The following is a 12,474-nucleotide window of genomic DNA, read 5'->3' as shown; positions in this document are numbered from 1 at the left end:
TCTAGGTGCGGTGGCAAAGATCCGAAGCTGCGACGTTGACAGGTCTATGCATGGACCTTTAGTCGAGGAAATAAAGTCGATGCTGAAGAACTTCGCCGATCACTCTGTTAGGCACGTGCGCCGTACTGGTAACAAGGTAGCGCATGTATTAGCTCGTTATGGCTGCGAGAATAAGTGTAATGTGGTTTGGGGGCCTAATCCCCCCGAATTCCTTGTAACTGTTTTAGCACCTGAGTGTGCCGTTTAATTGATCGCAGCTTTATCTTAAAAAAAAAGCAACCAATCACGTCCTTAGAAAATAGGTGAAAACTATTTCATGCGTTGTACGCCTTTTCTTAGCAAATTAATTTCTTACTATAAATTAAATAATTTACATTAATTGCTAGGGAGTAAGGATAACAATAAGATATAATGATTGTATCACATTATTTGTCAATATGTATATAATGCAAATTACATATATATGCATGGTAAATCACATCTAAATTGGCCAGTATACATTCTAAATTACATGCAAACTTAGGCATTTTATGTAATAAAAACAATTAAATGCCCTGTTTCATCTTGTGATTGGAAGACAAATGAATTTATGACGAATTAAGAAATAACCGAGTGCCAAATAGACTCTCCAATTTTTTATCGTCTTGCTTTGAGCAATGTTCTCTTGTTTTGAGTGTTAACCTTCTCTGTCAGTCAGACCTTTTTCTGCTGCCGCTGTTCCTTTCCCCATCATCGTCTCCGGCGACTCCATCTCCAGCTGCACGAGAGAGGGAGGGAGGGGGATGGCCGCGACGGCGGTGCTGGCGGTGCTGCTGGCGTCGGCGCTGGCTGGGGCCGCTGCCGGCGGCGACATCGTCCACCAGGACGACCAGGCCCCCAAGATTCCCGGCTGCTCCAACGACTTCGTCCTCGTAATTATCTTGTTCCCATGCCCCCTGCGCTCTCCTCCCCCCTCTCTTGCTCTATTCGGATTCACGGTTTTACTTCCAGATTCCGATTTCCCGGGCCAATTATCTTGTTCCTCTCTTAATTGCTACTGTACTCCTTAAGTTCTAGGGTTAGTAAGCCAAATGAACTCCCATCTGGTGGGGAATTTCAATTGAACCGAATTAGATTGCAAATTGGTAAATGGATGGATGCATAAGCTATGGTATTATTGGATTGCCGTTACCTTCCTTCCTAGAGCTTCATTTCATCATAAACATCCTCATACTTACATTGTATACACTTAATTCTATTTCTCTAACCTGCCGACACTCAAACTTGGGTGGTACACACTCCATTCTATTCCTCTCCTAAACCGTGCCGTTCGAACTGGTTCAAGGTCAAAGTGCAGAGCTGGGTCGACGGCAAAGAGAAAGACGAGTATGTTGGTGTCGGCGCCCGCTTCGGTCCCAAGATAGTGTCCAAGGAGAAATATGCAAACCGAACTCAGCTCACTCTGGCGGACCCAATTGAGTGCTGCAGTCCTCCAAAAGAAAAGGTTTGCCTTCTCAAGCGGGTCAAGAATTATATTTGCTTGGATAGCAGTGCAAGCGCTTGTGGATCCCAGTAATCTCAGCTTCATTTGTTTGTTCTAGGTTTCTGGAGGCCTCCTTCTAGTTAAAAGGGGGAAATGCAAGTTCACGAAGAAAGCAAAGATCGCAGAGGCGGCTGGTGCTTCTGGTATACTCATCATAAACCATGGCACCGGTAAGTCTCCTTTCTGTCTATGGTTCAAGGCATTGCTTCTTGTATGTAGGGTTGATCCTAGCTGTGTTCATTACCTTTTGTCTACCCTGCAGAGCTGTACAAGATGGTCTGTGAAAAGAACGAGACAGAGCTTGATATACACATACCTGCAGTTCTCTTGCCACAAGATGCGGGCATCGCTTTACACTCGCTTGTTACCGATGGTAAATCAGGTAGACCCCTAACTCATTTTTGGCATTGTTGCCCCTGAAATGTTAGTACTTGCTTCTGTTATCTGGCTGGTTTTGACTTTATCTTAACTTGGATTTTGGTTATGTATTCTACCTAAAATAGCTTACTGACATAACTTCGTATCTTTCCGTAGTTTCTGTGCAGCTATACTCTCCAGATCGTCCGGTAGTCGATACTGCAGAGGTGTTTCTTTGGCTCATGGCTGTCGGCACTGTCCTCTGTGCATCATACTGGTCAGCATGGAGCTCTAGGGAAGCCATTAATGAACAGGAGAAGCTCCTGAAGGTTCGGATCTGCTAATTCCGTGATGATTAGTTTCTATTCATCTTCTACTTAAATTATGGAACTGACAAGTGCATTTACTGTAAAAGGATGGCCATGAAGTCTCACTGAATGTTGAGGGCGGAGGTTCTAGTGGCATCGTAGATATCAACGTGATATCAGCAATAATGTTTGTTGTGATTGCATCATGCTTCTTAATAATGCTTTACAAGCTGATGTCTACCTGGTTTGTTGAGCTACTGGTGGTAATCTTCTGCATCGGCGGTGTTGAGGTGCAATTTTATCTGACTTAAACTTTTGCCATAGTTCTAATAAGTTGATGCTACCGAAGCAATAAATAAATAAAAGTCTCTTAGTCCATTCACGGTCTAAATACTATAAAATGACCAAATAGTATAATATGTTGCTACTCTAGTGAACCAACAATGTATTTTTTCGTGAACTAATGCCTTTTTTTTATGCAGGGTCTGCAAACATGCTTGGTTGCTCTGTTGTCAAGGTACATGAGCTTTATCTTGCATAGTTGTTCTTGAACATCTCAAACTACCCTTTTGTTTGTTTATTTGATGACTATTAGTTTGTTACTGATTCTTTTTCTGTGAAAGATTTATACTAATTCAAAATAATCGAATATTTCAGATGGTTTAGATCTGCTGCGGAATCATTTCTGAAAGTACCATTCTTTGGTGCTATTTCGTACCTTACACTGGCAGTATCCCCATTTTGTGTTGTGTTTGCTGTTCTATGGGCTGTTTATCGTCAGTATCCCTATGCTTGGATTGGGCAAGATATTCTTGTGAGTGCAACTTTCTGTAGTATTCCACGCCTTTCAATGCAACAACCATATCAATTGATATCTGACTCTGTACTTCAGGGTATTGCACTGATAGTTACTGTTATCCAAATTGTCAGAGTACCTAACCTCAAGGTAATATACATGTTCTTGACTCTTGAGGGTTGATTTTATATCATGCTCAGATTTGGTACGAGCTCCCTTCACAACTTGTTTTGGCATGTGTCTCGTTTACCTTTTGGCTACGATCAGGTTGGTTCAGTTCTTCTCAGTTGTGCTTTCTTCTACGACATATTCTGGGTATTCATCTCCAAGAGGTGGTTTCATGAGAGTGTGATGATTGCGGTACGTATAATGGGCGGGCTGTTACCTTATCTGGTGGCATCATATCTAGTCTTGCTAGTTATACAGGTATTCTTGTCGTAGGTTGCACGTGGTGATAAGACCGATGAAGATGGTGTGCCCATGTTGCTGAAAATCCCACGGATGTTTGATCCATGGGGTGGATACAGTATCATCGGCTTTGGTGACATCCTTCTTCCTGGGCTGGTAGTTGCATTTGCCTTAAGGTTAGTTTGCCAAAGGTTCCATTCATTTTTTCATTTGAACCAGAGCAGGCATGCGGGGTTTGCTATTTAGAACAGCTGCTTTAACATGCCGTGCTGTGTGTTGTTTATGTGGTTAGCAAGCTCAGCATCCAGTTTTCATTTAATTTTTCCGCAGATATGATTGGGCTGCGAAGAAAAGCTTGCGGTCTGGTTACTTTCTGTGGTCAGCTTTGGCCTATGGCACTGGTAAGCGATCTATGCTCCCCTACTTGAGAAAGAGAAAAGCCATTATTATATCTAATGCACATAGTAGTTATTCTATCATTCACACACAATGAGAGCTTTATATTTTCTGCTATTTGACTTGCTGGCACTTTTGACCGACATCAGGGCTTCTTATTACGTATGTCGCGTTGAACCTTATGGATGGGCATGGGCAGCCCGCTCTTCTCTACATCGTGCCTTTCACACTTGGTAATCAGAAACTAACACCACCGATTTATATTTATCACCTGGTTCATGGATGGACATGGATTAATAAGATAGCTAATCTGTTCTTAAATTCAGGCACGTTGATATCGCTTGGGTGGAAGAGAAGGGAGCTTCGGAATCTGTGGTTCAAGGGAGAGCCAGAGAGAGTCTGCACTCATGTGCATATGATGATGCAGCCTCATCAGGCCAAGGATATATCAGTATCTGATCCATCTTCCTCTTAGATTAGATAGATACCTGCTGGCGGCTTGGTTGCTCTGTAAATGTAACTGTAACTGCCCTCGTAGGAAGGAGAGGAAGTACTCGTAGTATCTGATCTTGATCCTATGTATTCCTAATATCTATGTATTGCTGGTAAATAAATGTTTCGCTCCACACATGTTCCTAGGCTGTTTGATGCTACCTGTAATATAATCCTAGCCCCTTGTGTTGTATGAAAAGAAAAAAAAAACGAAAGAAGGAAAGTACATAGAAGCTCCTTGTCGACAAATCGGAGTTCAGGGCCGTGCCCTGGCTGTTTTCTGAAGAATTTTCCCTGAGAACTTAAGAGGATCACATGGTCTCTTTGCACAGAGGAGAATATGTAGACTTGTTAGAAGTCTGTACTCTCTTATCTTATCCTCATCCACCCAAATATTATTATGTAGCTGGTGTTTTTTACAGATAGGAGCTGAGTTGCTCTTCATCAGAATTGAGATGCTCTCTGGAGCTGAGTGAACAGACCATCCATCCATCTCAAAGGTCGGTTCAGGTTTAATTTGTCTCTCTCTTTACACCTAGTCAATTAAGCTTCTTCCTTATTTTCCTTAATTATTTGTCCTACTTAAATTTTACCTGTACCTTTGTTATCACAGAAAACTCCAGCAAATATAATTAATGGTGATAGTGCTGGATGCATTTGCGTCCTATTTGGGTCATTTGCTCGCTCAGGTAGCAGAATATGAGGTGGGGAGATGCTGGACGTCTCCTCGCGAGATTAACAAGATGGGTGACAAGCTTTTGGACCTCAAGAACTTCCTCACCGACGCTGATTGGATCGAACATCGCCGACGAGAGCGTCTGAGAGTGGGTGAGGGCAGCTCAAGCCGCCAACCTGTGCCATCTCAAGGCCATGGAGCATGGATCATTGTCAGGATCCCGGTGGATCTGATCGGAAGAGGATCACGAAGAACAAAGATTTGAGAAGAATTCGAGATAAAAGAGGTAAATTGCTAGAACTAAATAAAAGATAAATTGCAGAAATAAAAGATAAAATTAGGTTTCATATTTCTTGATTGATTGCAAGGGGATACAAGGGTAGGCTTATATAGACCTAACCAACTACAACATGACAACATAGGTGGAATACCGATACTACCCTTACAGCTAATAACCCACTACTCCATACCCATATTAGTCCCTGACAATCATCCTCCATTGATGCAGTGTGTTTCAATCCCTTGCTCTTCTGCATGCAGAATCCCTCCCATGCTCACGAAATTGGGACCCACATCAAGGTGCTTAACCTGTGGCTCCGACACCATCAAGGAGTGGAGTGCGGCTTTATCAGGTCCTATGAGGAGCATAGTAGAAAGGTGCACGCAAATTGTCATGGCAATCCTAGGCGTGGGATGTCAGGGGAGGTCAACCAGTCGGGTGTTGTTGGGAACCACATTGAAGAAGACACAAGAACACATGTGTCCCAGATTGTGCATATAGGAGGCCATCGTAGGTGTTGGCGGGATTGGCAAGACGACTCACCTAGAAGGTCTTCAATGATGAGGCCATCGAAGGTGAGTTCAGAAAAAAAAATATGGTTGAGCGGTGACCGAAACCTCAGCGAGGCTTAGCTGCTGAGAAGAGCCATCATCAAAGGTGATCACCAGTCTGCTGCAAATGCACACCCTTCATCGAACCCTGAAGGATTGGCTTGATTGGCCACAAGACGTTACTGGTAATAGATGATCTGTGGAACCATGGCGCATGGGAGGGTGTGCTCAAAACACCCTTAGTCTATGCTGCTGCTTCAGACAGCCAGGTTCTCACTACCACTAGAGATGAAGGTGCCGCCTGAGGGATGACGGTCGTAGGGCCCTACCACCATGTCAGCACATAAGCGCCTGATGATGCTAGATCATTGCTCAAGAAGCAGGTATGTATGCAATAAAACACTTAGCAGCATTTTAAGGATGCTTGCAAATTTATCTGAGCCTCTAATTACTAGTTCAGTGATACACGGAGGAGACACCTGTGCCGAGGGATCATGAGGAGAAGCTAGTGCGGCAAATAGCAGATTAGGACACCGTCAGGGTGAGGGATACACCGTCCCATCAGTTGATCGTATCTGGAGGTAAACTACAACTCTTGCAATGTTTTGTCTATTTATTTAATTTGCGATTCCCTCCTATTGACCCATCTTAATTTTATCTGTTTGTCTAGTCCACACAATGGCGGCAGAGCATAGCAAGAAGTAGTAGCCGTTGCATCCGGTTCAGGAGATGAAAACAAAGGAATAAGAAGCACGGCGACGAAAAAAAGTAGATCGAGGAAGGGACGAAGTGCATGATAGTGAATAGTGATAGCTAGCCAGGGAATTCAGGTCAGATCATCCTCTTCAATGAATTAGTTTGCTATTCTTTTTTGCTCTGCTATGAATTGTGCTTTGAGTTGCTGCCCTCTTCTTTGTTCCTTCTGCTGCTATATGCTATGTTATGTAAATTACCTGGAAAGAAACTATGAGCGTTATGCCTATTATATTAGCAATATGCTAAGCAAAACGGATTTCCTATTAACTGAATGATTGTTAGTTCATTCGATAGCATGCATGGTTTGGAAAAAAAGTTAGCAGCTATCATCTTCTTTAAATCTTGATGTGAGCAGGTGGAAAGGAAAACTATCCGTCCTTGTACGTCTTCATCCTGCTGCTTGGTTGCATCAAATCAAATTGCAGTTCAGTGAAGGCCCTGGCAACAGTTAAAGGCTAAAGCAATGCTGCAATAAGAAACAAAAATTCGACCGGCAATTTGTTTATGTTGTCATATCTTGAGCAAAGACAAGCATTGTGTATTTTGTATTGTAGGTAGCAAGCTTATACGTCGAGATAACAAAAGTGTAGCTGCATGGAGACTCATCGTGATCTCTGTTCTTCAGTTGCTGTAGCCTCAAGAATCTGCAGAAGTATACATTTTTTCAATGTAGAACCCAAAGATTTACATGCACACACATATATAGCAAAACCTACTTCGCCTGTGTGGTATCATCATGCATACCAGCGCCCAAACATGTCTAGTGCTGGCCAATGGGGTACAATGCCTTGAGGCTTCAGCCAGTGAGTGTGAAAGAACCATCCATGCGATGCGTTGACGAAAGGTAGTATTCGGCTGCGCCTGCTTGAATGCTTCGTGACATGACAAGATTGACGTGATATGTTGCAGCCGCAGGATGCAGGACATGAGTTAATGCTTGCATGACACCTGGTATTTCCATGTGTGAAAAGAAAGAAGAAGAAAGAAAAATGAGATGCTATAGTTGCGGTCAAACTCAAGGGCAGCAAATTGAGGGCAAATGCTGCGTACGCTTTCCGAGCATAGTTAACGCCTTTTGCCACTTTGGCCATGTAGGCTTGCAGCTATCGATCTAGCTAGCTGGACTACGTCTACTCAGATGCTCTCTTTGGGTACACATTATGTCTCGTCGTCAGGCAAAGTAGTCCGCAGAGGTTGCCAACACATGTCACATAGTCTTCCCTGAAACGGAGAGCATCGTTCTGACGGTATCTCGTCTGCAACATCACCGCTAGCCTACCAATATACCTTGACTCACTCCGCGTGCACTCGGTCACTTCAATCTGTCCATCGTTTCTACCCCAAAACAACAAAACGAGCTAGCTAGCAAGCTGATTTAATACAAGTTGTGACGGAGTGATATAGTGACTAGTGTGTGCAGTGGTAGAAAACAAGTGTCGAGTGTGTATACGGCCACTGGATCGAGTAGCATATATACGCCCATTCTATCGCGCGTGCTCTGCCAAGCCATAGTCACTACTGCACTACACCACATCAGTCGACACACAAAGTAGCTGATCGATCCATGGACAGCGGAGGCGCGAGAGGAGGAGACCACGGCCGCCACCACCTCGGCCAGCTTCGGCCGGCAACGTGGAGCTTCGCCGGTGGCGGCGGCGTCCCGTGGCCGGTGGCGGGACAGAGGTCGTCGTCGTCGTCGTACATGTGCGGCTACTGTAAGAGGGAGTTCCGGTCCGCGCAGGCGCTGGGAGGCCACATGAACGTCCACCGGAGGGAGAGGGCCAGGCTGTGCTACTACTACTCCTGCGCCGCCGCCCACCGGGTGCTTCCAAACCTCAACTTCGCGCCGGCGCAGTACCATTGCAGCAGCGACACGGCGACGACGAGGACTCCGCCTGCCGTCTACAGCTTCTTCTCCACGGCGGCGGCGGACGCTGCCACGTCAACGGCGGCGAAGGCTGCTGCGTTGGAGGTGAACGTGGAGCTTGGTGTCGGAGGAGGGTTCGGTGATGGTGGTGGAGGTGGAGGTTTGGATCTTGAGCTCAGGCTTGGTTGCTCTTGACTCATCTTCACACATTGTCATCAATGGCAAACGTATGTTCGTGACCATGCATGGGTAGTAGGACATTAACTAGGACTGTAGGAGCGATCTAGCTAGTGATGAACCGAGTACTGATGGTGCCGGCTATTTCTCTTTTCTTGTTTTAGCTATGTATCTTTAATTAAGTTTTTAGAAAGATTTGCTCAAATACAAGAACACTTCTAAATTTAAGAAGTGCTCTGAGCTAGCTTTAGTTGGTTGCTTGGTTGGCAATCGATTAACGGTCTTAGGGACCGGCTGGGACGACTGCAGTATCAGGTCAAGAGCAAAGAAAAGTTCAATTTGTGGTGCTAATGTTACGAGCCAGCTTGTTTAATTGTCTTCATATATATAATTTCATCATGAAGTTTTTTTCGTAATAAAGCTGTTTGGCGAGCGAGGAATAATGGCATAACAAAACTGAAAAACGGTCTCTATGTTATTGTTAACACACCAACCAATATGGAGCTCAGGACGACCTCCTTATGTAAGGATCTATACAAAAGATCTCCAAATTTCTAACCCGGTGCATTGGTGGGGCTATTTGACAAAAAAGTCACTGTGGATATGAATTATACTTTATACCGATAATTCTTTGATAATCTTTTCTAAATTTGCTCCTATGAAGGCGCCTGGCTATGATGGCTTACCTGCAATATTCTACTATAAATTGGGGGCAACATGAAGGGAGGTTTTATCAATGTGGTGACATTATTTTTCCAAATAGGACACAAGCTAATCATGCGAAATATATATGAAAATAAACAAGTACGAGTAAAGGCAACATCATTCCAGCATGCCACTTTTTTTTTAAAAAAAAATCAACTTTCATCTTGAGAAACAAAAAGATAAAGAATTTCTACGACACGTGTGCCTTATATACATTAAGATGTTTCTCGGAACATGGTAACAACAATGCTTTTTTTTTATTTTCTAAAGCATTCTCTTTAAATGTTGTATGTAAGCCTTAACTTGTCGTTTTAATTCTAACCAGCAATTAATCTTAGCCAATGGTTGCATATTCTCTCTCGCCTCCCTTCCATTAATAACCAAGGCAAAAAAGGGTTATTGTGGGGAAGGAATTGATGAATAAAAATAGAGATTCAAAAACAAAGAAAAGTCAAGAATTTATCCTCAAAACCACGCACAAACCATCATCGTATTGCATCATCTCCTTGTTATGATGTAAGAATCATTGCATAACAAAGTATCGTGTAGTTTATTGAAATGTCACACACATGTAGTTATGCTTGAACCAACAACATAACATATCCATGCACCATATCACAAAAACTCATTTTGAAACTTTACTACTACCTCCATCCCAAAGCTTAAGGCTTATATTTTTTTTTAAATCAAACCAAGTAAAGTTTGATTTTTTAGAACAATCTATCAACAAATATAATATTGTGTAGATACCATACGAAAATATATTTCATTATATATTTAGTGATATAGTTTTGTATTTTACATGTTAATGATTTTTCGTAAAAGCATAGTCAAACTTGACATAGTTTGACTTTCTAAAGATAATATATGCCTTAAGCTTTGGGATGGCGGTAGTATGAGCTTCAATAGCCAAAGAGGGAGCCTTCTAACTTTGAATTTTTTTTTGACACAAGATTTTTCCTAGAAGGAAAGCTCTTGTGTCAAAAAAAATATGCAAAGCTGGTTTTCGCAACACAAATTGTTTCTCTTAAATGTTTTTTTACAATGGCATATAAGAGTCTATCTTGCCATTTTAATAATAAGAAGTAATCAACCACAATTAATGGTTGTATATCCTCTCCGGCCTGCTTTAAATGAAAAAATAAAAATGGAAATAGAATGTGTGTCCGTGGAAGAAATCAAGCAAATTAACACAAAATCAAGAAAAGGATAAGAACCCGCCGGATCAATTCTTCAACGCAGTCTCTTGGAGGTGCTCATAGGGGTAGGGTGTGCGTGTGTGCGTTCATAGGGGTGAGTGTGTGCGCGTATGTATGAGCGTCTTTGATTGTACTGTGTTTCGCAAAAAAAAAAAAAAAAATCAAGAAAAGGATAAGAAATGCATCCGTGATGCCAGATGACCCACTAACATGTTACAACATCTCCCTGCCAAGGAATTCACTCATCAGGATTGTAAAGCCTTTATTTTCTCCTTTCAGTACAATTTTTAGTAATGCACCATGATCAACGGTTGCATATCCATTCACAAAAGAAATTGATTGCATATCCTTTTAGGCATCCTTTTCACTAGTTAGAAAGGAAAGTAGAAACATGGGAAAGTTATTCCGAGGAAGGAATTCATGGAGAAAATCAAAGACTAAGAAAAGACAACAACACATCTGCAACACCGTGCATAAGCAAGCGATGGTTTGTTACATCACCTTTTCTTTGTGGAAGTACAATAATGTGCTCAATAAATTTTGCACATACGCAAAGTGCTCGGGCACATATGATCCAGTCTCGGCCGGCGTGCACCCAAGAGGTCCCTTGTAAGGCGCCAAAAGCAGACAATGATTTATGTTGAGTGTTACAATTTTATTATTTTGAAGTCCGCCTCACATCGTTAGAGGGAAAACATGACTTTCCCCGACAAAGGAGTTTATCTGTTTGACAAAAATCAAAACCGATGAACAAAACACTCGTGAAGGTCTATTTGGCAAAATGATACAAAGCCGGTCCTCGGTAACCAAAAATGAAGACACTTTCCTAGAAGGAAAGCTCTTGTGTGAAAATAAATAAATATACAATGGTGGTTTTTTGCAATACATATTTTTTTCATAAATATTTTTTTTCACCATGCCATATAAGCTTTTTTCTTGTCATCTCAATAGCAAGAAGTAATCAACATCAATTAATGGTTGCATATCCTTTCGGGCCTCCTTTCAACAACAAAAAAAAAGGAAAAAAGAAAACAAAATGTGTGTTCGAGGAAGAAATCAGTGAAGACAGTTAAGATAACATCAGAAAAAGGGGAAGAAACGCATCGGAGATGCCGGGCTAACCCACTGATTTGTTATATAGGAATCCATTTGGATCGTGAAGTCTTTGGCTTGTCGTTTCAGTACTTACTACTAGTAATTAACCGTGATCAATGGATGCATATCCTTTCATGCATCCTTTTCACTAGTTATATTTTATTAACCAAAATAGTGGCGAAATGAAAGCATTTTTAAATTACGTGCGCGCTTGTTAAGTCGATCCAGAGAAAGTAGAAAGAAACACACCGGAACACACACACGTACAAGGCTATTCCAAGAAAAGAATTGATGAAGCAAACTAAAGGCTAAGAAAAGACAAGATCACATCTGCAACATCTTGCACAACCAAACAATCCTTTGTTACATCATCTTTTCGGTGCGGATGTAAACCACTGAAATTTTGCATATGGTCTACAAAGTTTCAGAACCTGACATCTGTGTCCAAACTTTAGAAATGGTAACGGAAGGGCTGCGGCTATGGCTATGGCTATGCGTGGAAGCAATCGATATGACGCGAAACTGAGGATAGATCGCAAAAGAAACGCATCCGCAAGAGAACCAACCTGTGGTTGGATGGTTAGGAGGGTAGTGGCACCCCCAGCCCACCAGAGTTCAAATCCCAGATTTGACACTTTGGTGTCTCATAAAGCGAATATTCTTCAGTGGGAGGCGACGTTCCGTCGATAGCGAGCGCCGTGGTGACTTCGTCAATCTCAAGACCGCGGATCGTCCTCAACGCAGTCTCTTGGAGGTGCTCATAGGGGTAGGGTGTGCATGTGTGCCTTCATAGGGATGAGTGTGTGCGCGTATGTATGAGCGTCTTTGATTGTACTGTGTTTCGCAAAAAAAAAAAAAAAAAAAAAAAACGCATCCGCAACGCCGCGCA

General features: G+C 42.5%; 2 protein-coding genes across 2 annotated transcripts; both read left to right on the top strand.

Moving 5' to 3' along the window:
- Positions 1 to 738: 738 nt before the first annotated feature.
- LOC124691717 (signal peptide peptidase-like 5) lies at positions 739 to 4,415 on the top strand. Its single transcript, XM_047224990.1, has 14 exons — positions 739 to 911; positions 1,325 to 1,483; positions 1,581 to 1,692; positions 1,785 to 1,904; positions 2,057 to 2,208; positions 2,295 to 2,477; positions 2,670 to 2,704; positions 2,845 to 3,001; positions 3,080 to 3,133; positions 3,251 to 3,343; positions 3,425 to 3,567; positions 3,722 to 3,792; positions 3,937 to 4,020; positions 4,114 to 4,415. Exons 1-14 carry the CDS (start codon positions 783 to 785, stop codon positions 4,260 to 4,262), a joined length of 1,641 nt encoding a protein of 546 aa, XP_047080946.1. The 5' UTR covers positions 739 to 782; the 3' UTR covers positions 4,263 to 4,415.
- A 3,691-nt stretch (positions 4,416 to 8,106) lies between these two features.
- On the top strand, positions 8,107 to 8,604 carry LOC124687712 (transcriptional regulator SUPERMAN-like). The gene has a single exon (XM_047221465.1). The coding sequence runs from the start codon at positions 8,107 to 8,109 to the stop codon at positions 8,602 to 8,604; it is 498 nt and encodes a 165-aa protein (XP_047077421.1).
- Positions 8,605 to 12,474: the final 3,870 nt, after the last annotated feature.

Source organism: Lolium rigidum, chromosome 2 (assembly GCF_022539505.1).
Source record: "Lolium rigidum isolate FL_2022 chromosome 2, APGP_CSIRO_Lrig_0.1, whole genome shotgun sequence".
Taxonomy (NCBI): Eukaryota; Viridiplantae; Streptophyta; class Magnoliopsida; order Poales; family Poaceae; genus Lolium; species Lolium rigidum.
Note: the sequence above shows the minus strand (reverse complement) of the source record. Positions and strands in the feature narration are given on the sequence as shown.